A 22,499-nucleotide genomic window follows, 5' to 3' on the forward strand; every position below is an offset into this window, starting at 1 on the left:
ACGCTACTCTTTTCCGAAACAACAAAACTACCATTACCATTAAAATTTGAATATGATTTGAAATTGTTTTGATTATTCGCTCACGACTGTTTCGGTTTAGTGGCTGCCTATGTCTGAGTCATTTCGTGACTAATATTTAGAGTTGGGCTTTATTCGAAGGCCTCGCTCGGCCCTCCCGACCGACACCACCTTTCCGGTTCTCCCCGCCGTGCAGGTCACTCCCTCCGCGCTGTCAGCAGCTCCGTGTGCCGTTCAAACTTGGAGTGTCTCTGGGAATAGTGCGCGTCCCGAACCGTCGTCTTTTTACCCCAGCATTCGAGTTTTATACGTTTTATGCAGCCAAGTGTTTTAAACGTGAGTGACTCGCGGGAGAAAGCAGCGGGAGGATTTGCCGTGTTTCCTTCGCTTTTAGCTGAGAAGCAGCGGGGGGAAATGTCCAGCTGAGGAGGAGAGACCCAGAAAACCGCAGGGCCCGTGTTTGGAATGATTAATCAAAGCTTTGACAATGGCAGTAAAGGTAAGATCGATCCTCGTTTCAGGTTTATTTTATGCTAGTTTGCGTGTATTACTTTGACAGGATCCTCCTGACGACAGCTGTTTGGAGAATAACGAACGCTGGAGACGAAGTTTACTGGTCTTCAAATGAGCTCTTCACTCGATAAACTACATGACGAGCGTCTACAATATTTTTATATACTCGGGTTTAGTTATGTATACTGAAGAAGTAGTGGACATTTGTAGTTGTTAAATGTGAAGTTTATTTTTTTTTACATGGAAAATGTTTCTCATTCGTGTCTTGTGACATTTTACTACCTCTCCAGTGTGGGTCGTTTGGGCTTCAGTGGCATTATGGGAAATGTAGTTATTGTTTTGGGAAGTCTGTGTAAATTCTCAGTCATCCAGGTCATTGTATCCAAGGTAGTTTTCTCTGTCAACTGGACTGGGTTTCTTCTCTTGAAGACGTTTCGCCTTCTATCCAGAAGGCTTCTTCAGTTCTGAAACTGAAGAAGCCTTCTGGATGGATTGTTTTGGGAAGCACTTCGCTGAGGTGCAGAATTGACCTTAGCAGTTAGCACTTTTAGCTGTTTAAGTATGGTAATGCTTTGTACTAATATTAGCGCATGGTTAAAACACACAAACACACACAGATTGAGGTTGTTGGTAAACCTAAACATAAATGGGTTTAACCACATTCAGCACACACTCAATTCATCTGTTATACATTAACAGACCCCCATTTTTCAAAGATCAGAGGGGTTTTTATGCAAGGCAACATGTTGCATTGATTTGCCACTGACTTCTACATCAATGATATTAACTTCACCCACAGTCACCAACTAAGATATTGACAACAAAACACTTTTGCAAAGCACACCAAGCAAAATGAACACACACGCACACGCATGTGCACACTCACATTCATACCAGAGGTGATGGAGGGGTATTAGGCATTAATTAGGGCTGATGAGCCACAGAGACACTCAGTTTCTGTGGAATTGTCTGGTTAACTTGTGATTGTTTCTACGTTTCACATTAGAAGGAAAGAGAGAATTATGGAAGTAAAAACACCATAAAGTCAAAGTTACAAAATAGAAAAAGACGGGGGTCATCAAAACAGCCTCAGTTTGTTTTTGGTTTATGCTTGTCCTTCATTACAAGTCAGCATAATTTAGCTAGAAGAACTAGTTCTGCCTGTTTATCTCTGCTCTATTTTCCCTCCGCCAACGTCACAACACTAATGACACCACTGTTTCTGCAGTTGCACCTGTGTTTGAAATAGAGGTCAAATCAGTATAATTTCTCTGATTTTATTAATCATTTGTTTGTTCTTGTCACTTGTCTTTGCAAAGGCACAAGTGTTATATGACTTCTCTGCTGAGCCTGGGAACAATGAGTTAACGGTGAAAGAAGGCGAGACGGTCACTATTACCAATCAGGTGAGTGTTTATCCCGGAACTCATCCAAACCTTGAACTCACAAGGGGCTGCTGACATGAGCCATTGATGGACAACATGTTGCCACAGCCTCCTGGATGGAGATACTGGAGTTGCCATGGTGCAACCTTCCTCCGTCTGTCTGTTCTGATATTTTCTTCCTGTTTTTAGGCCAAAAACTGAAGAGTAGAACACATTTCCTGGTGATAAGCTTCCATTTCTCAAAGTCTAGCTGAGCCGAGATGCTTTGGCAGCTCTTCTGATGCTACGTCCTGTTTTGTTACAGCCTAGAGATGTCAACATAGGCTAATTTACATTCTCTTTTACTTCTCTGGGTTTACAGAGGATATGCATACTTAAATAAACGCACTTAGTCATTAAAAACGTGTTTTTATTTTTAAAAAACCCACATGATCCAAGATTCTCTCTAAACGACACAAGGACACGGAGAGATAGAAAGGGCGGAAGTTTGCAAACATGATGTCATTGCAGTCAGTCGCCAGTGGCTCAAAGGTCACTCACTGTTTGCTGACCTACATACTTTCCTAATCTAGTTCTGTCTTAATCCAATGAGGGGCTGGTGTTCTTCTGGAAAACAGAATGTTTTTATTCACAAAATAAACTGTTGATGTTGAATTTACAGTAGATGTCAGGGCTTCTGAGGTGTTTTCATCTGCTCTGGTTTCCTCCACAAATATTTAAACCAAGTTCAAAGTGGTGAATCGTTGTTCACCTTGTTGGCTGCGGTTGAGTCAATCAAAAACCTGAACGCTGAATAGCTTCATCTGTCCATTCTGCTGTCCTCTGCCAGCCGCCTGCTCAGTCCCACTGCGGTTTGTTCTTACAGAATGTTGGAGGTGGCTGGATTGAAGCGCAGAACTCCAGAGGGGATGTTGGATTAGTTCCAGAGGACTACGTTGAGGTAAGAAAGACCTGTAACTGTACACAGACGGTTACCTCTGACTTCCCACAGCATTTAATTCCCTTAATGTCTCCATTTGCTGAGAGGCCTGAGTTGAGCACTGTGGTACTCTCACGTACTGGATGCTGAAATCACAACAGGATGTTCCTCTTCCACCGGTTTTGCTGATTAGGACTTTTGTCTTTGACTTGTTTTTTTTCAGAATATGATTCACCCTAAAGACTCTTGGAAAGAGGCACAGAGAGTTTGATTCAAAGTCTGCGGAATCCCTAACACAGTTTAGCTCGGCTCTAAACAACCTTCTGTGTTTAGAAAAGAGAACCGGGTTCTTTCTCCGCCTGATTCAGTAAACAAGCTCACAGACACGTGTGTGTTAGGCCTTTTATTTTAAGCTTCCAGCTCCTGATGAGGACTCGCTGTAGTTCAGATGTTTCATTTTGCCATCACTCAGCGTTTATCTTCATATTTTAAGGCAAAGTTTTGTTTCCCCCTGGTTCTGATTCTGAACTGTAGGTCGGTAAGCCGTTCACAGCAGCAGGGTTCACAGCACCGACTCCGGGTGCAGCAAATATTGCCTCTCAGGACCTGTCCATCTTTGATGCATATGCTCCCCCATCAGCAGTGCCACAAAACCAGGTAATGTGACCTTTGACCTTTGCTGACCTTCGTTCGCAGAATCTTGTTTACACAGGGGACATTTTCTGTCTGGCGCATATGAAGAAGTATGGAATCATTTGTTAGCTTAATTTAAAATAAATCTGCCATCTTCCTGATTTGTGGTAATTGTTTTGATGGTGTAGCGTAGCGAGCTAAAAGCAGAAGTTGAGGGTTTAGTTTTAGTGAGGTTTGAAGTGCAGATGCAGAAGTGAGACCTGCTGTTGCCAAAGATCTTTGTGTCAAGCTCGTTTAATTCATTACTGAAGAGACGAGTGCCAGTAAATGAGGCGCACGAGGCACGAGAGACGTTAGCAGAGAGGAACAGCTGTGCACTGTTGGATGAATGAAGTGCATGTGTCACATCGGAACATGCATCACCGCCCCCCCCACCCCCCTCTTCTTTATTTCACTCGTGCACCCTCAGACACACACGACTACGTGTATCCGGGATCACTTTAACCCATCCCCTCGCCAAATGTTGGCCTTCACTGCTGGCACTTTGTGATGATGTCACCTTCTTCCCCCCCTTCAAGGTGGATACTGAGGTCTTTATTCCCCAACCGGACACCCCTGACACCCCCGTCTCCCCCTACCTTTCGTCCCCAGATGAGGTAACCGCCGGCGGGGGTGTGGTGGGTGACGCCGGTGTCATCAGACCCCGGCTCTCCACCGTGAGCCGTTATCTGCCCCGCCCCCTCCTTTCTCATTTGTCTGCGGTGGCAAATCTCCCTCGCTCCCCCACAGCATGTCACCCACTCACTGCACCTGACATCACCGTGCACATTCAAATGGCAACAATCAGCCCCCACACTCCTGATCTTTAATGTCAATCAGCACGATGTGAACCGAAAGATTAGTGGGTGATTTTGACTCTTCACATAGAATCATCAGACCGGAACACCGACATTTCCCGTAAACGATGATCTGAATTTAATAATTAACTTTCCGATGCCATTGCATAATGCTGAAAAAAGGTATTTGGTTGCTCACTGCTGTTGTGATACTTCTGGTTCCTCTGGAGAGCTTCAAACGAGTCCGACAGGAGTGGAGTTTTACCTTCTTTCCACCCCTGAACCGGGTCAGATGGGGCGTTCCATAAGATCGGCCTCCAGCAGCATTTGTGAATGGTTTTGCGTGTGCATGAGTGGCCACTCACACCAGCAGGCATGTGTGTATTTACATGCATGTATGTGCAGCATTTTCTCTTGTGCATTTGTGGACTCGGCATATCCAAAACCACTCTGGGTAATTTGCCGTTAGATCTGCGGTCTGTATCGTGTGTGTGTGTGTGTGTGTGTGTCTGTCTGCATGTTTTCGGTACTTTGATTTTCTCTTGTCGTTAAACTAGAATGGAGTCTGTTTTCCCTCTCTTCTGCTGTCACTGATCTTCTCCCTCGTCCCTCCCAGACTAGCAACGGTAACGATCCCTGGTCTGCGTGGAACTCTGACCCCTCCGGGGGCTCCAACAACAACTGGGCGTCCAATCCAGAGGGCACCCAGACAGGGACGGGTGCTGGAGACCCCTGGGGCTCTGTATCCCAGGGCCACCCGCAGGCCTACCAGGGTCCAGGTATGTGAGTCGTGATGGTAAATTTGAGTTTGTCTCCACTGCTGAGCTGTTGGATCATTTGAGTGGTTTCAAAAAGCTTATTCTGCTCTCTCTGGTGTCACAAAAACCTCTGTCTGGCTCCTTCTCTGTGGGTTCTCATGATAAAACCACAGCTCTGAAACCTTCAGGCTGAGATAAAGAGAAGCCAGAGCACAGTCATTCACGAACAAACAGCACTTGTTTAATGAGGCGGTGCTGTGTCATCCTCTGCAACCTGATAAACGTCGCTTTGTCTTGGCATGCGTCAGATCTGTTTCCCCCTGAGCTGTTTACCTGAAAGGGCCAAAGGAGAATTCCACCTCGGTGGGATGCTGGAGCATCTGCGATGGGACTTTCAGACAGTTCCAGGGCTGCGCAGATGCTTCACCATGTGGACGGGACGGTGAAGTCATAATCCAGAACTGCTGCCAGGCTGGAAAATTCTGCCTCACACAAATTCACCAGAGCTGTTTTTGAATTCGCCAGACCTGCTTTTTCAGCTGCTCTTCAGTTTGTTTTTGAAGGAAGTGGAACCGTTGAGTAGATGTGCCGATTTATTTCCATCTCCTCTCTCTTTCTGTCCCCAAAGACATCTACCCATATCCTTATCTTATTGATTACGCAGGTATCAGTATTTGTCGTCTCGCTTTTGTCTGCCGGTACTAAAATTGTCCTTGTAGTTCCTGGCAGTTTTAGATGCATGTGTGTTATCGGTTTGTATTCATTTTAACACTCATGCAGTTCCATTAACCAGTTAATTAGCACCAAAATTCCTCACGGTGCTATCCAGACGCTGGGCATTATTACATTTAATACGGGTTATTTCACATTCAGAGTGAACGCAGCTCAAGCAGGTAGGAGGGTAGAAATGTTGCTGTTACTTTTAGTTTCACCTTTTTACACTTCCAGCAATCAGATTTAACGTATTTAACACCTATGGAGGTGCCGCAACAGAGCTCTGCATCATGCACACAGCTGTTTTGTTGTCTCGGTGACTGTTTCTCAGGTCATTGTTAATCTCATTTATTAGATTATCGTGTCCTGACACACAATTATTCCGGGCTGTGTGATGCAGCAGCAATCCACGGATTTTCTGACTAGTTTGCTGTGTGCACAGATGCACAAATTCTGTCTGCTTGACTGAAAATCATGTAAATAATGCTTAGTCTTGTTGGATGGGAAACAAATCTTATCCAGCGCATGTGTGTGGCGGTTGCATCATGATAACCTGGAACCGTTGCTTCCTGATCTAATGGAAGGTCTAATCGGATGCACCGGAGGAATGTTCTTGAGATCTGCGGACTTGTTGTGAGAGAGAGTGCAGATGCCGTCCGTTTCTGAGGTGATAAACCGTGGCCACGCCTGTGTCCGTCCTCAGGAGCTGATTACGATGAGTGGGATGACGAGTGGGATGACGCCAAGTCCACCGGCGGCTACGGCGAGTCCGAGTCTGGAGACGGCGGGGCCGTCCAGAGGGCGGGCGCTCACGCCCCCTCCATGAAAATCTCGCTAAACAAGTAAGAACACTGTTCTTCCAACTTTTCTGACTCCAAATATGGGGATTTGTTGTTGGTTTTATTTATTTATTTATTTTAATTAAGCTACTTTTACACCTTTTCAAGGCTCTTAAAGTGATGAGCAGCGAAAGTTGTTTGTGGTTTCAATCTGTGAAGGGAGCTGAGTCTCCTCGAGCTAAAGTAAATGTACTAGATGTGTTTCCTTCCTCTTGACATTTTCACAGCCGTTTCTTCTCGGTTTGATCCTGTGTTGTTCACATCCTGTCTTTGTTCCTGCGTTTGACCTGTTCCAGCACCTTTTGCTGTGTCACCAACGCTCTCCTTCAGTCCCAGAGGTGTAGGGCATACATTATAAAATAACTGAGAGCTTACCAGTTGCTCCTGGCCAGGTGGAGCCCAAAACACTCGCTGATGCTCACGTTTTAAACCTAAAAAAAACCCCAACATGTTCCTGAAATGCTACTTCTCTTTTCTCTGCACGCAGGTTTCCGGGGTTCTCCAAGTCAGGTCCAGAGCTCTACCTCTTATGCAAACAGTTCACTAAGGGCAAAGAACGGGTGCCGATTTATGTAGGTCAACAAGCTTGTCCCCCCTGATTTAAGTACAGAGAACTCCTGTTTGTTAGAACACACAGCAACAGTTAATTAAACTTCGTATTTAACGCTCAGATCGGCGAAGTCGGTCCAGTTTGGCTCTACCCGGAAACTCAGCTGGACTGCATGGTGGCAGATCCCAAGAAAGGCTCCAAGATGTACGGTCTCAAGAGTTACATTGAGTACCAGATTACACCCAGCGTGAGTATCCAGCTGCTCCTGGAAGTGAAACTGCGCCCCCACATTTGCTATTCTGGAAGGAAACCACCGTGTCTGTTGGTAATTCCCTGGTTCTGGATTTGCAGAACACAAACCGACCAGTCAATCACAGATACAAGCACTTTGACTGGCTGTACGAGAGATTACTGGACAAGTTTGGTTCGGCCATTCCAATCCCCTCTTTACCAGACAAACAAGTGACGGGTAAGCAGCTGACTCGGCGTGAAATTACAAACCTGAGGGGATTTAAAAAAAAAAAAACACTTCTGCGTTCTGTTCTGTTCCAGGAAGATTTGAGGAAGAGTTCATAAAGATGCGTATGGAGCGACTGCAGGCCTGGATGACCAGGATGTGCAGGCATCCAGTCGTCTCCAACAGTGAAGTATTCCAGACGTTTCTCACGTACAAGGATGAGAAGGTCCGTCTTCCTCCTCCATTTCCCCTTTTTATAACGATCACACTCCTCGGTGAATCATTGAGTAGTAACTATATCATTCCCGTTGATCCGGACAGGACTGGAAGACGGGAAAGAGAAAAGCAGAGAAGGATGAGACGGTGGGAGTCATGATCTTCTCCACGATAGAGACTGAAGCTCCCGACCTGGGCGTCCACGAAGTGTGAGTTGAAGCAAACCGAGCTCAGGTCCTCTCACATGGGACGTTGGATCCACCATTTACCGTTTGTGGTGTGACAGGGAGCAGAAATGCGAGCAGTTCAGCAGGTTTACCAAAGCCATGGACGACGGGGTGAAAGAGATCCTCACCGTGGGCCATGAGCACTGGAAAAGATGCACAGGCCGTAAGTTCACACAGCACAGGCGCTCACGAGTGTTCACCAGCCACGGCCTCATTCCTGCTTCTCTCCAGCTTTACCAAAAGAGTACCAGAGAATCGGAAAAGCCTTCCAGAACCTGTCTACCGTGTTCACCAGCAGTGGATACCAAGGTAGGGCGAGCACGCCAGCTTTAGCCTGGCAGCGGGTCCAGAAGCCTCCATTAACTAAAGGTCTCCACCACTTCAGGTGAGTCCACCTTGACCGATGCCATGACCGCGGCCGGCCAGACGTACGAGGAGATCGCTCAGCTGGTGGCAGAGCAGGTAGGTGGAGGCGTTTCTGGGTTTCCTTAAAGGTCTTTTTATGTGGCAAAAACAAACGCGTCCTCGTGTTTTTGCACTTTTCCTGCGCGTGGCCGTTCTTTTACATCCTTCCCCTAAAACAACCCTTTAACCCTCCGTCCCGTTGGTGCTGTATCTGGAGCTGAGGGGGCCTTTGCCTGTGACCTTTTAGATGGTTCTGTGCAGCTCCGATAAATCAAACTGCTGCCTTTTTTTCCCCCTGTGGAACCGTTGTCAGCTGTGATGCTACAGATGGGAGCTATTTTGCACTTTGGTTAAGTTTATATCTAAATAAATCTAGGAGGAATGGCTCCTGTGAAGTCTCGTTTCCGTGTATTCTTCCATGTAATGTTCAGATCAGGTTGCCATTTCCTGTTTGAGTCTCACTCTGTTCCTCTTTTAGGTTCATTTTTTTGTGTTCCTGTGTATTTTTCTTCACTGTAGCCAAAGAAAGACCTTCACTTCCTCATGGAGACCAACAATGAGTACAAGGCTCTTCTCGGATGCTTCCCAGACACCATCGGCGTTCATAAGGTGCCTCAGGAAATAGTTCCACGAAAGTTGATAGAAATCAGATTTCAATATTTTTCCAATTTAAGGGACACAAATATAAGTCTTAGTCTGGTAATATGTGACAGTAAAAGCTCCTTTACTTGTTTAAAACTTTCTGAATTTTCACAGGCGGCCATTGACAAAGTGAAAGAGGGCGACAAGCTGGTGGCCGCCGGTAAAATTACCTCTCAAGACAAAGTCACCATGGCCAAGCGAGTCAGCACCATGTCTTATTCATTACAAGGTAGCGCGCGCTCAAACACGTGAGCCGTGGACTTTGCTGGAACCTGATATCTCAGTTCACGTGGTCCCTCCCTTCTCTCCGTCTACCACAGCTGAGATGAACCACTTCCATAACAACCGTATCTATGACTACAACAGGGTCATGCAGCAGTACCTGGAAGAGCAAGTCAAGTTTTACGAGACGGTAAAGATATTTGTGATCGACCCTCTCGAGCGTCTCTGGCGTTTTGGCGCCCGCCATCCCGATCGCTCGCGTCATATTCGCCTTTCTTCTTTGTCGACAGATTGCTGAGAAGCTGAGGAACGCGCACCGTCAGTTTGTGACGTTGTGAGGACACCTGCGTCTCCTCTCCCACTACAGAAGAAGAGAGAATCCAGCTCCAGCTCCCATCTCGCTCATGCCGCATTCTTCTGCCTCCATTTCATTTAAATTTCACTTCTCCTGTTTATCGGACCTCATCTCCGTCTTTGCTGCTCGTGCCAACGAGTCTGGGCTCGTCAGCCCGGCCCGGCAGCGTTTGATGTAGAGACCAGCAATGGTGGCACAACACGAAGCATTATTGACACACACCCGGTCCTCTGTCCAAGGGTTGCAGCTCTTAATACGTCAGTATCACTCCCCGTGCGTTTCATCTGCCATTTCTGTTAAAATATAGTAGGTTTATCGGTGTCGGCTCCACCTCACGTACTGACACTCAAACCAAAGCCGCCCTCCCGTCTGTCAGTTTCTGAACGCGCTGGCGTCAGAAGCAGAGCCGTACTCGGTGTCTCCCTCGGCCGACGGCGTGCTTTAGTTGTCATGCTAGCACCACTAACATCTGCAGTGCAGCTTGGGAGTCGGCAGAGAGTGTGTCCTCAGCTGGCACTGTCCTGCTGCATTTCCTGTAAGGCTAACAGGAAGCTCCACCTCCTTCCTGCCTCACTCGTGTCCACTCTCGCTGTGTGGAACAGTCGCTTGCCTAAGTTGGCGCCCCACCCAACCCCGAGCCAGCACGCTGTGACACTGCAGTTTACATTTGGAGGAGGAGAGAGAGGATTGGAATTCTTCTGTAGGGCTTCTCCTTTTGAGCATTGGTGGTCTGCTCTCTTCCAGTTTGCTTGTTTTGTTGGGGTTTTTTTTTTTTTTACAATGGAGGTTAATATGAAGGTGCAACAGCAATGTTTATCATAAGCAAAAGGAGATGAGTTGGAGGCAAAGCCAGGGTTTTTTCATTTATGCAGTTTTACTTTGCAATGCACAGTTTTCAATCAGACTAATCCTCACCACTTTGTTTTCTTATTTGATGCATATGGAAAATATATATTCTGTCGGAGCTGTCGGGTGCTTCTCTTCACCGGCATACTTTTATATGTATAGAAGTATTTCCAATATAATGTACCTAAAAGAGAAGCAGAAATTCTGTTTGATTTATTAAACAATGATTTGTACCGGGCCCGTTTGGTCACTGTGTCTCCTGCGTCACGCACAACGTGCCCAGTACTCTCTGGCACAGTCGGAGCCTTTATTTGCACTGGTGGATTCTTGCGTGGACACACACGGGGGGTGAGAATGAATCGGCAGCCTGTGCGACGGGTCAAAGAGCGCGTTTGTGGGGGAGAGTGAAAGGGCCTCTTCAGCCCTCGTCCAGCTCCAGCTCCGTTCAGGTGCAGCTGGACTCCTGAGCGAAGCCCCTAATGGGGCCTTCGTGTTCGTGGAAGCCTGCCCTTACGCAAAAACACGTATTAACTGAATAGAAACCTGCAGCCGTTTAAAAAAAAAATGCTCCTACTGTATTGGAACAAATCCACCATGTCTACTGGAAGCTACTGATAAACGACATGTGCGCGCCCATTCAGATTATTCTTATCTGTCCCAGTTTTCCCTTCACTGCTCATACACAGCTAAAACCGCCGTATTTATATGAAACTGCTTTATCTCTATAGGTTTAACTGTACCAAATCATTTTAGATATTTAATTTTTCAGTTATTTCTGATAAAATCAAAAGCCTACAAATTCCCTTTAAAAAAAAAAATTAACCTTTACACAAAGAAAAAAACACAATCCTAAAAGAGTGAACAGTTCTATATAGTTTAAAATGTACCTGTGGTCTTTACTTCTCCATATTTGTGCACGTTTCGTTGAGCGTTGTATGACTTTTTCAATGACCGCTAGATGGCGACAAAACACGCTAATCCTCCAAAGCGCTTCCTGCAGGGCAGGTCTATGCTTTTATTTCTAACTAAATCAATGTAATAAAACCAACTTTGAGAATTTACACCGCTGCAATTATTATCGATTTAGCCATGACCAAAACGTTTTTTTTTAAAAAACATTCTAAAATTATGAAATATAACAAATCAAGTGCATTCAAGTGCTTTTCAAATCAGGAACTGTTTATCAATACACTGATCATTATGATCAAGTAAAAGATACGTATTTTCAACTAATTACCTAATTAAATTATCAGTTTGTGTTATGTACTACAGTGGTACATACCCTTTGTTGGGAATAATCAAGTGTACATATTTATGTTGCCTCATAATTAGTCATTAATCATTAGCCTCTATAAATTGACATTTTTTGCAATTTTCTTTTTTCCACTACTTATTCCTGTTTACAGACAGGTCGCCAGTCCATCGCACACATGCACACTCCTTTCTCGTGACAATGTGGAATTCTGTTCTAGGTTGCATTTGCCGGTGATGATTCCAGAGTCCTCTCCAGGTTCATCCGCCACGGCTTCCTGTTGTACCATCACTCATTAAACGTCAGCTAATCCCATCATGCCCGGTTCAGGGTGACATATGGGCTCGAAAGTTGCGAGGCCGGATCATCATGCTGACTTTCCGCAACGAGTAATAGTCCGAGTCTTTCCAGGAGTACCAAACAATCCCATCGGGGCCCAGTGACCCTCGGGTTTTTAGGGTGTAACGGCCTCCCTGCAAGAGATGAGCGAAGTTAGGACCCGCGATGGAACAAATATGACTGACGGTGCTGTTTGTGGACATTTACCCTGTAGTAAAAGCCGTTGAGGTTGGCGTAGAAGCACTGGTTGTACCACCAACCGCTGTGGGAGATTTCAGCGCAGATGTTCCCGCTATCGGGGGTGCTGAAGCTCTGCTCGTCGTGGTACCAGCTGAAAGAGTCCTGAACCGTCCCGCTGAAGCCTGACACGTGCAGGCGGTACTGGTGCTCCTCATCCTCCACACTACAAACACACAATCACGAGCCGTTGTCACAGCAGGCCAACAGAAGCAGCTATCGGCAGCGTCTGCACCCACCTGAACCTCTGGTAGAGGGCATGTTTGTGCTTGTTGCTCCAGTCCTCCAGGTGGATCCGGAGGCTGTACTCCCCCTGGGCGCTCAGCTCGTGGATGTGTTCGTTGCCCAACCAGAACTCTGAGTGCAGGTCACCGAAACCATCCCGGTAGTCCCTCCAGTTGCGGTCAAAGCTCACTGACCCGTCAACACGCCGCTGGATCACAGTCCAGCCGCCACCTGAGATGCAAAAGTGGCCTCATGCTATCAGAGAACTGTCCAATATGGAGGGTAGAGCACAGCCTGGCCAAGCTACTCTTGTTGTGCAGGCTCACCATCCGTGTCCATATCACAGTAGACCTCCAGAGGCATGGCGGCCAGTGATGGGACGATGGTGTAGAGGCCCGATCTTCTGACTCCATTGTAATAGATGGAAGCACAGTCTATGGGGCAGCTCCTCACGTGCGGAACATCTGAGGGAACACAGCTGGGACTGAGTGCCATCGTCCTGCAGACATTCACCTCTGTGGAAAAGGGCGTACCTGAGTGCAGGGCTTCCTGGGTGTTCATCAGGGTGTTGGGGTGGCCGATGTTGACGAGGCACCCGTGGTTTCTCTGCACTTGATCCACCAGGAGCGTCAGATTATGGAGTTGATTCTTTATAAATCCACCCCAGCACAGTTAGTGGCTTTTAACTCACATGTGAGGAAAAAACGAATGCGAAGCGTATGATGGCGTGCATACCTGGAGGTCTATGATCAGAGTGCCCTGTAGGTGCAGCAGGGTGGTGGCATCAGTGTGCTGGACCTCCAGCTCATGAAAACGATGCTCCAGTGACACGTTTATATGGTTTGTCTCTTCATGCTGACAATAATGACCAAAATCACAATTTACTGAGTTGTTAAATGATAATTCTTAATTATTTATATATCTGAAACTTCTTTTGAAATGAATGTTGTTTAAAACATCTTGTTGAGCTTTAAAAAAAAATCATACAATAATGAAATCCTTTGAAATGTCATCGAACTGTTTTGTTTACCACCCCAAAACCCGCGTACAGCTCCCCCTACTGGTATGTAACGTAATTACACACACAACAGAACTCCAGTACATCAGCTCAGGGCGCATGAAGGCACCATCAACACCAGTTTACTGTACCAGTGTGTCATGTTTGATATTTAAGAACTTTTGGTTTGTACATAATATGCTCACTGCTTGGGACACATGCGACAACACGTGGGAGAGTAGAAGGCTAATCCTGTTAGTGACTGAGGTCAAGGACATGCTGTGCAGAAGCCAATTTGATGACCAGGCACAATATTACAGAGCAGACAGAGACACCGTTACTGCCATGTGTTCCTTAAACAATGTTTTATATCCCAGCACATGCTTATGTTTGAACTGCTGTGTCTAGTGCCAGGTGTCACTGCCAGTAAAGCAACATCAACAGAGCCGAGCTTCATTATTTAATGCCTACTAGAAGAACCCAGTCACGAGGAGAACGCCTGCAGAAATCTTGCTGTCACTCAGCGGTCCGGCTTTATGAGACAAGCCCTCAAAAGCAGCTGAAGGGATTGCTGCTGGAAGCTGACCCCAGGCCTGCTAAGTCAATATTCACCTGCAGCTCCAGGACCTTGATGCGGTGCCGGTGGTTCCTCAGCTCCTCCTGCAGCTCTGAGATGGTCTCCTTCAGTGCCGCGATCTGCTGTTTGCTCTCCTCATTTTCGTGCAGCCAGTAGGAAACTTCCTCCGTGCAGCGGAACATGTCTGGACATTTCTGCTCGTCCAGCTGAGGCAGCGTGGCCACCAGGCGGCACATCCCATTATCCATCACCTGGAGAGATGGGGAAGATGTCATGTTTCTGACCCTGCTGCTACCACGGGAGCAGTGCATCAGCGTGAGCCCCCTGAATGTGTGCATGTAGGGGATGGATCTGAGGACCGCATTCTGTGGGTATTACCTGGTTGGTGTACTCCCCACACTGCGACCCCCCGCCATAGGCCAGAGAGGTGGCATTTGGGGCATCTGACGCAGCCTCTGGCAGCAACACGATGAGGATGAAGAGAGCAGAGCACCCTGTCCAGCCAGCCGGGTTGGTTAAGGATAGGATGGACATGGCTCTCAGCCCGTTAGTCTGCTCCTGCCTTGTCACAGTGAGCGGGGGCGGGGTGCTTCATCATCACCATCATCATCATCATCATCGAAAGAGAAAATTGTTGTGCCGTGCCTCAGTGGTGACATTTATTAAGATGTCTGTCACAGAAGAATGACTCTCTTTATCCACTGCTTACATTAAAATGCACACACACACCTATGCTTGTATCCTTGTACTATTTTTATGGGGACTTTAATAGACATAATACACCCCCGTGCCCCTAACCCTTAAAGGCTCGTCTTAATCCTTAAACAGTCCTTTGAAGTTGTGAGGACCAGACGAAGTGGCCTCACTTCCCAGAAATGTCCTCACTTTGATGAGTATTTTGGTACTCAGTATGTAGCACGTACAGAAACACACACACACACACACACACACACACACACACACACACACACACACACACACACACACACACACACACTAACAGCTGCCCTGTCAGTTTTACCTCTACCTGATCTGGCAGAAAGGTTTTTACTCATGTAAACATTTCTGGCACCCCTCAGGAAAAGATGGCATACTCACCCCGACCGTGGCGCAGGTTCTGCCCCACACCTGGCCCATTTCAGGCTGACAGGTTCTCTGCATGTTCCTCTCCACTTTCCCTCTCGCTCCGTGTGAATTATCCTCCCCCTCTCTCCAGCTCTCTCTCTCTCTCTGCCTCAAGGTGTAGACATCTTAGTCCCATAATCTACCTTTAAGAGGATTCAAAGGGCTGAGGGGTGGAGGGCGCCACAGAAGCACACCGTCATAAAATAAGTGGGTCAAGAAATACGATAAATTATATTATTTTCATTGGATGTTGGGAAGAATCTAAATTCTCTGATTCTGAACAGGAGTAAAAGCTGAAAAAGAGATAAAGAAGACTGCAACTGGAGACATTAGCGGGCAGATCAAATGAAGTGTCACCACTTCCCCGCAGAGATACGGAGTAAATAAGCACGAGGCATCATAATTCTGCTCAGAATCAACATTGATGTGAGTGGGAGGACAAGGGCGCTCATCCTATTAGTCTTCTGCTGTAGTTTGTCTTTAAAGGGCCCTGAGGAGACCAGCTGCATCTGCAGGGAGATCCATTTTTAATTGACAAGGTGGCGTCCGCTCCGTCGGAGAGCCGACAGGTGGTTGGGGCCACATGGTGGCACCACATAACAACTTGATGGGCCTCCATCTTTGACTAAAAACAGCTGCATGTTTGAGTTGTAGTTCTTCTAAATCAACAGAGACTCACTCTGAGTGGGGAGTGTCATAGACGTGTTGCTGCTGAACGTCTGCCGCCCTGACAGTCGCTTTATTTCATCATGTTTGGCTTCTTCATGAAATATGTGGAATTTATTTTCATGTTTTCCTGGCCTGTAACTCAGGTTGGATGAAGCTTAGTTTAGGTCTTTCAATTCGATTTTAAATGAGTGAGTTTCTACTCGTTTTACTATAAACACGTAATTTCCTTGAAGTTTAATCCTCAGAGCAAAGGCAGAAGGCGTATCTCCACTGCAGCAGCACATCGCAGCCATTTGTCAGTGTGAACTTGTAATTATATTTAAAATCATCATTAATCGTGGCTGAGCGTTGCTCCTCCTGCCGTGTTGATCTGCGAGGACGGGAGCTCAGGACAGGAGGTACTGGGAACATGACGCACGTGTGGAAGGACAATTTATAGATGTTACGGGGCAACAAAACAGAGTTTGAATTGATTTATCCGCCGCTGTTGCTCCGAGTAACAGGAACCTCTTGTTACAGCAACCACGTGTATCTGCGGTGCAAACAGCCATTAGAGCAGATTAAATATGCAGCTACTATAAGTTCCTTTTTTAAAAAAAAAAGTCACACAAATGTTTAATACAGGCAATTATAGTGCAGGTGCATCGTACAGTCACAGAGGAGACTTTTAAATTCACAAAGAAATAAAGCATGATGTAATGCAGCACCACAGATCACATGCTTAGCTAAAAACGTTCTTCCTGGACTGCGTACTTTTCTGCTTAATTCTGTATTTCCCCCACTCTAACTTCATTTTTACCCCTGGGGGTGAGTGAATGCCCCTGTTTGGGTATGTGCAGTGCTTAACAGAGGATGATATCTATGTTAAACTCAATGATTTAGTGTGCAACCACTAATTATAAATGCCTATAGGAGGTACTGCCCGGTGCTGTTGCACGATGATCGATACATTTTATGTTTGTGCACGTGAATAATTCAAACAGGACATAAATCACAAGTCTGGCGGGCGGCTTCCATCCAGACATAAATAAGCGTTTGTTTACGTAACGGCCTACGACGTAGTTACAGCTCAGCGAGAGAAAAACACTTCATTGAACCAGACGCCAGCGCGGCTTCGCCTCCCCTTAACTCCCTCGAAGAGGTGTCAGCTCCCCCCGTTTCACCTTTCCCTGTCCAATGAGACCTGCAGCCCAGCAGATCACAGGCCGCGTGATGCAGGGGGGGCCGCCGGGGGTCTGGAGGCCTGCATCGCTGCAATCCATCCATTAATCACTATCAATCAGCATGCAACTCTCTGGCTGCACTGTACACACACACACACACACACACACACATACATACAGTTCAAGGTCTGACTATAATAAATCTGAAGTGTCACTAGCCTTAATCTGCTCTATTCATCACTGCAGTCTTGTGAGCTCCGCTGGCCTTATTACCTGAACACACCTCGGGGACACCCTCGACGTGAGCGGAGGTGAGTAACTCTAAGGCCGGAGCAGCAGGAATCACCGGCGAGGGTTATTGAGATGGCTTCGTAGGCTCAGCAGTAACAGTAGGAAGCAGTTACCATAAACGCGGCGTTTTGTTCCACACTATTTCTCAGCATCACAACACGTCTAACTCATTACCTCTAATTAGTGGCGCGCCAAACTCTCTCGTCGGAGGGTTGTTGATCAGGCATCTGTTTCTCTCTTTCCTCAGGGTGAAAAATGGTCCACATGCAACCGCAGGGTTTTCTGGTTTTCGCTCTTTCTTTCCCTCCACAAAACAACGTGTGGTTTAAACTCGTCAAGACAAGCTCATGGGGCATCTAAAAAAAAGCCCGGACTCCTGGACCGCTTCTCTGATTCTGATTCTCAGAAGATTGGGGGTTATTTTTAACTGCCCCAACCATTGTACAGATGAGAGCTGCTGATTAGATAAGACCCCTGTTGTCCACACTTCATGTTCCTTCCGTGCACGGACGCCCTCCAGCCATCACTTAAAGATGAATAAAAACCCCAAAATACACAAAAATACTCATCGACCTGTTGGCCAAAGACGGGTGAAGTCATTGTTACCTGTCATGAATAATACTGGTCACAGTGACCTCACGGCATCAAATGACAGGCAGAACGACTGGGATGCTGCTCTCGACCTGTCACTGATGTAAAACGCTGCAATTTTCCATCAGTCTGCTGATGTTTGTCAAATCAACACACACTCACACACACCAACATTTGACCACCATGTATCCTAAGCCACCCAGGCTCAACACACCAATGTAAATCACATTTTGTATGAAATGGCCGTGTAACCATGGCAACGATGTACTGAAGAGAAAGGATACTCACTCATGCCCACAAGAAGGTTAAAGAAATGATTAAATGGCGAACCTAGAGCCCCGAAATGGATGTTTTGTGCAGACTCCAGACGATGCGCTAACCAGGCTCTCCTCCCATGACTGACAGCTACCGAGGCATTTCCATAATCCTTCGAGCTGTACATGAACCATAACTTCATCCTCCCACTCCGGCCTTTTACAGCCCACATCAGGCACGCTGGTGTGTTCAACATTCAAAGACGCCAGCATCTGCATTTTATTTTCCATATATCAAATGTTAATGAGGTCAGACTTACATTTATGTGCGTTTGCACTTTTAGCATCCAGTAGAAACAGCAGTTTGGTTCTTCTGTAGCATTTTACTTTGCAGTTCAAAGTAAACATAAAAAATAAATACACAAATACCCAGGAAAGCCCAGCACAGCTGCTGTGGGAGCTGGCTGCTATACACTATTTAAGTTAATGGTTTGCAGCCTCGTGGAGTCACGTGAAGCCGTGCAAAGTGCTGCACAGTGGTGTACATTTTCTGGCATTATTAATCTGACAACTGAGCAAATGGTCCCATTTGTGTGACAAATCGGATGCTAATGAGTGACGTTATCATTGCCTGTAACCAGATGAGATGACGGAGGGGAAGCCTGGAGTGGCAGCAGGCTCCCCCAGCTGGGCTCAGAACCTTGGCTCTTGTGGCTGATTGTGACTGTGGCCACATAAAAATCAAACCACCTTTATAATCCTGAAAAAGGGGAGAATTAGGTCTTGTGTTCACCACCTGGACTCGAGTGTCCACTTCAGTTCAGTACATGTGTGCAGCTCTAGCCAGGTGGAGGTGCCGACTACATTGTATCTTTTCATTCATATTGCATAGTTCTCTTTTTTTGTAAAGTATGTCACACACCTGGATGGTGTGTGATTAATTTCTGCTGGTATGAAGGTTCTGAATTCAGGGGAGTTACACACAAACCAATCGGATCGCCACAGCCCAGCAGGTTCCACTGGATTATTGTTGTTAAAAATGCTGTAATGGTGCAAGATTCACCAGGTAGATGATGAGGTCCTAGTTTATGTGATAAGAAGAGGGTGAACATCCTCACACACACACACACACACACACACACACACACACACCACACACACACACACACACACACACACACACACACACACCCATATCTCACATGAAGTCCCCTAAGAGAACAGCAGTACGGAGGCAGTTGCTACGGTCTGTTCAGGGGCAGTAATGGGCGGACTAGACCGATGATGGTGGGTGGAAAATAGAATCCTTCTCTCTGCGTCCTTGGCCAGTCAACAGTCTGCTTCCACTGACTCCAGATCAGCTCCTCCTTCCTCCGTATTCGCCTCCAAATTAACAGAGCGAACGCGCTGATATTGCACATCTGGAGGCACGGAGAAGCAAAGCGTGTCTGAGGGTTGCTCTGTTGTTGCCGTGGCTATCTGGTTGCCGCTGTACTCGCGTTGGAAGCCGGCAGCACTTGGGTTTCCAGAGCTGCGTGCAGAGTGTGTGGGAGCGAACCGTCTGACCTCGCCGCTCGGTCCGGAAAAAACAACAGGCGCAAAGGAGGTGTAGCTGTGAAAGCTGGTTACTATGGAGGTGATGCGGCCGAGCCAGACAGCTTTACACTGATGGATGTGGTTCCTGACGGCAGCCTGATGTCTTTACTCAGTAGATTAAGACCGCAAAGCCACATACTCCTAATTACTGCTCCTTGAGTTAATCAATAAGGCTGAGTCAGCTTTTTCTCCGAGCCGCAAAATGGCCTCAAACATTCCCCTTCTTTAAAAGCCCCATTCATATTTTAAACGCTGAGTTCAGCATGTTTAATAAGTATGATGACGTGGTCACATGTCCTGGGACAGTCTGACATGGAGTCTGCTTTGGCAGCCATCCTGGCTTCCTTTGCGCAGTAAATAAACCATTTACCCATCGGCCTCCCTAAGTGAGTCCCAGTCCCAGCCCCTTTTCCTCCGCTCCTGCAGGTCAGGATCAGCAGATCCTCCTCCTGCAACCAAAAGACATTCTCTAGAGGCCCCCTGAACCGACACCCCAAACCAGTCCCTCCCAATCTGAGCTCATCCACCTTATCTGCTCCACGACCTGCCACTCAGAGGGGTGGGAGTGCCCCGAAGACCCCAGGAGCTGTGCAGCCGGGGGCAAAGTGCTCCTAAATGGAGAGTTCAGTCATGATAAGGAGATCATGTTGTGCACTTTGGAAAATGGATGGATCCAGTCGAAGCCTCTCAATTTCAACATGATTCTTGTTTTTAGGTCCCACACAAATGGCAGCGAAGTGTGTGTGAGGGGTGTCTCCTGTGACCTACATGACATCCTGTGATCTCACTCCCACGTCTGTGGAGCACGGGGGGGGGGGGGGTGCGTTTGAAGGAAAAAAAGGCAATGCAGATGTCGTATACTCAGCCTCTCTTTGGCTTGGACTGATTTCCGAGGCTTTCAGCAGTTTTTTTGTTGTTTTCTTTGATCTAAGACAGCAGGATCTGTCCGAGTGGCAGCTGATGAGCTTCAGTACCTCTGTGAGATGGGTGCTCCGGGGGGAGACGGGTACTGAAGGAAGGTCAGAGCGAAGGAGGCTCCTGTGGGCTCTTTCTTTTAATTGTGGTTTGGTGATCTGGTGTCTGCAAAGGGGGAGGGCACGGTGGAAGTGAGCTACGAGAGCACGGTCCCCTCGTATGGATTTCCCATGTTTGCCTCTTAGATGTGCATCGATCGGTCTGTCATCGTCTCCGACCGCAATGTGTCACTCAGTGGGAAGACAGTGGCCGGACTGAGACACTCAGAACAAAAATGACCCCCCACAAGTGTGTGTGTGTGTGTGTGTGTGTGTGTGTGTGTGTGTGTGTGTGTGTGTGTGCGTGTGTGTGCGTGTGCGCGTGTGAATGACTGCTGCTAGCTGCAAAAATCAAGAGAATGTTGTACAATTATTTATTTTCCAGACAGCTTAAATCATAAATCAAGGTTCTGTCAGGACACAAACTGTTGGAGAAAGGTGTCTTGTGTTCATCGGTTCATTTTAATTGCCACACTTGTCACGGTCGCCGTGCACATGTGCCCTTCAACAAAAACAGCCCCCATGCTAATGTGCCCTGATTTCTTGGTGACAGGCTGCGAAGCAACAATAGAGCAACAATCACTGGTAGAAAAAGGAGGAAATTGTCCCTCATCACCATGAATGCAACAGCTAAATATAGTCTGATTATTAAGGCATTATTAGAACTATTTTCCAGCATTTACTTGTGACATTTCCTGCAGAATTCTGCAGCCTTATGTAACCTGGTAAAATACTGTACCGATAAGTTTCAGGGCTGTTTTTTTTTTTTTTGCTGTGTACAGCTTTCAGTCTCGCCATGTCTTTTTAACAACAGTTGACAGAGATTTAATTAGCTAGATTTCATTAGCTGCTTCACTGAAACCACCTCTGTTTTGAGTGAGAGTGTTTGAAAGGAAATGACAGACAGCAGCGAGTGTTTGCTTATAAATCTGCCCAATACAGATGCCGTGACCTGCTGACACACACGGACACGCAGTGGAGGTGTCTTGCCAGTGGTCACATGGTCATCAGGTCCATCCCTGCGGCCTGCAGGATGAAGAGTCCTTGAGCGAAGGCGCTGGATCCCAAAGTGCGGTCAATACCGCATCTAGTGAGAACGTTAGAGCTTGAAACCCAGCTTATAGATGCAGCCCTTTGGTGTGAATGCAGTGAAATGCTGAAACACTACGTGTGAGTCTTAAGCCCCGTCAACAAACTCTTCAGTTTATTTCTATCAGTTATGCAACAGTTCTCAGTGTGGGAGAGAAGTGGCCTGCAAAGGAAAACAGACGTTGCTGAAATGATGAAGTTATCTGTTTCGGCGATGGATGTAATGCAGATTCCATTGTCAAGAAGAGACGGCGACCACTTTAATAACTGAGGGAAATTGAACGCTGTTGACCTGAACGGCTTAACTCATTCATTTTCTTTGATAGTCAATTATCTTCCAAAGCCGCCCTCAGCCGCGCCGTGAATACCAAATTCAGAAATTATACAGTAAAACCAGATTTTTGAACAGCTTTGCTCGGCATCTTTTCAGATCATGACAAGTTAAGCAAAACAACATTTTAAATGAAGCGGCATGGCATCAGACACCGGTGCCCCAATCACAAAACAAAGCAAATGCCTAAAAATCATAACACTTTAAACGTTGCC

At 46.8% G+C, this 22,499-nt stretch overlaps 2 protein-coding genes across 5 annotated transcripts; one reads left to right on the forward strand and one right to left on the reverse strand.

Moving 5' to 3' along the window:
* Positions 1 to 152: 152 nt before the first annotated feature.
* On the forward strand, positions 153 to 10,773 carry snx9b (sorting nexin 9b). Of its 2 annotated transcripts, XM_057016226.1 has the most exons (19): positions 153 to 517; positions 1,851 to 1,937; positions 2,782 to 2,856; positions 3,370 to 3,492; positions 4,047 to 4,124; positions 4,921 to 5,083; positions 6,480 to 6,618; positions 7,103 to 7,187; positions 7,287 to 7,412; positions 7,517 to 7,634; positions 7,718 to 7,848; positions 7,944 to 8,047; positions 8,125 to 8,228; positions 8,297 to 8,374; positions 8,451 to 8,527; positions 8,990 to 9,079; positions 9,227 to 9,341; positions 9,433 to 9,524; positions 9,625 to 10,773. In XM_057016226.1, exons 1-19 carry the CDS (start codon positions 506 to 508, stop codon positions 9,670 to 9,672), a joined length of 1,845 nt encoding a protein of 614 aa, XP_056872206.1. In that variant the 5' UTR covers positions 153 to 505; the 3' UTR covers positions 9,673 to 10,773. The 2 variants fall into 2 exon arrangements, with proteins under 2 accessions (XP_056872206.1, XP_056872208.1); XM_057016228.1 differs by lacking the exon at positions 4,047 to 4,124 and having other exon boundaries at positions 156 to 517.
* Positions 10,774 to 11,693: 920 nt separating this feature from the next.
* Positions 11,694 to 17,276, reverse strand: si:ch211-203k16.3 (microfibril-associated glycoprotein 4). Of its 3 annotated transcripts, XM_057016232.1 has the most exons (9): positions 15,261 to 15,546; positions 14,541 to 14,833; positions 14,198 to 14,413; positions 13,324 to 13,443; positions 13,122 to 13,236; positions 12,915 to 13,052; positions 12,603 to 12,819; positions 12,334 to 12,529; positions 11,694 to 12,260 (listed from the first exon to the last, which is right to left on the reverse strand). In XM_057016232.1, the coding sequence occupies exons 2-9, from the start codon at positions 14,694 to 14,696 to the stop codon at positions 12,114 to 12,116; spliced, it is 1,305 nt and encodes a 434-aa protein (XP_056872212.1). In that variant the 5' UTR covers positions 14,697 to 14,833; positions 15,261 to 15,546; the 3' UTR covers positions 11,694 to 12,113. The 3 variants fall into 3 exon arrangements, with proteins under 3 accessions (XP_056872212.1, XP_056872211.1, XP_056872210.1); XM_057016231.1 differs by having other exon boundaries at positions 12,915 to 13,236; positions 14,541 to 14,724; positions 15,261 to 17,276; XM_057016230.1 differs by having other exon boundaries at positions 12,915 to 13,236; positions 15,261 to 15,999.
* Positions 17,277 to 22,499: the final 5,223 nt, after the last annotated feature.

This window comes from Takifugu flavidus, chromosome 19 (assembly GCF_003711565.1).
Source record: "Takifugu flavidus isolate HTHZ2018 chromosome 19, ASM371156v2, whole genome shotgun sequence".
NCBI classification, from domain to species: Eukaryota; Metazoa; Chordata; class Actinopteri; order Tetraodontiformes; family Tetraodontidae; genus Takifugu; species Takifugu flavidus.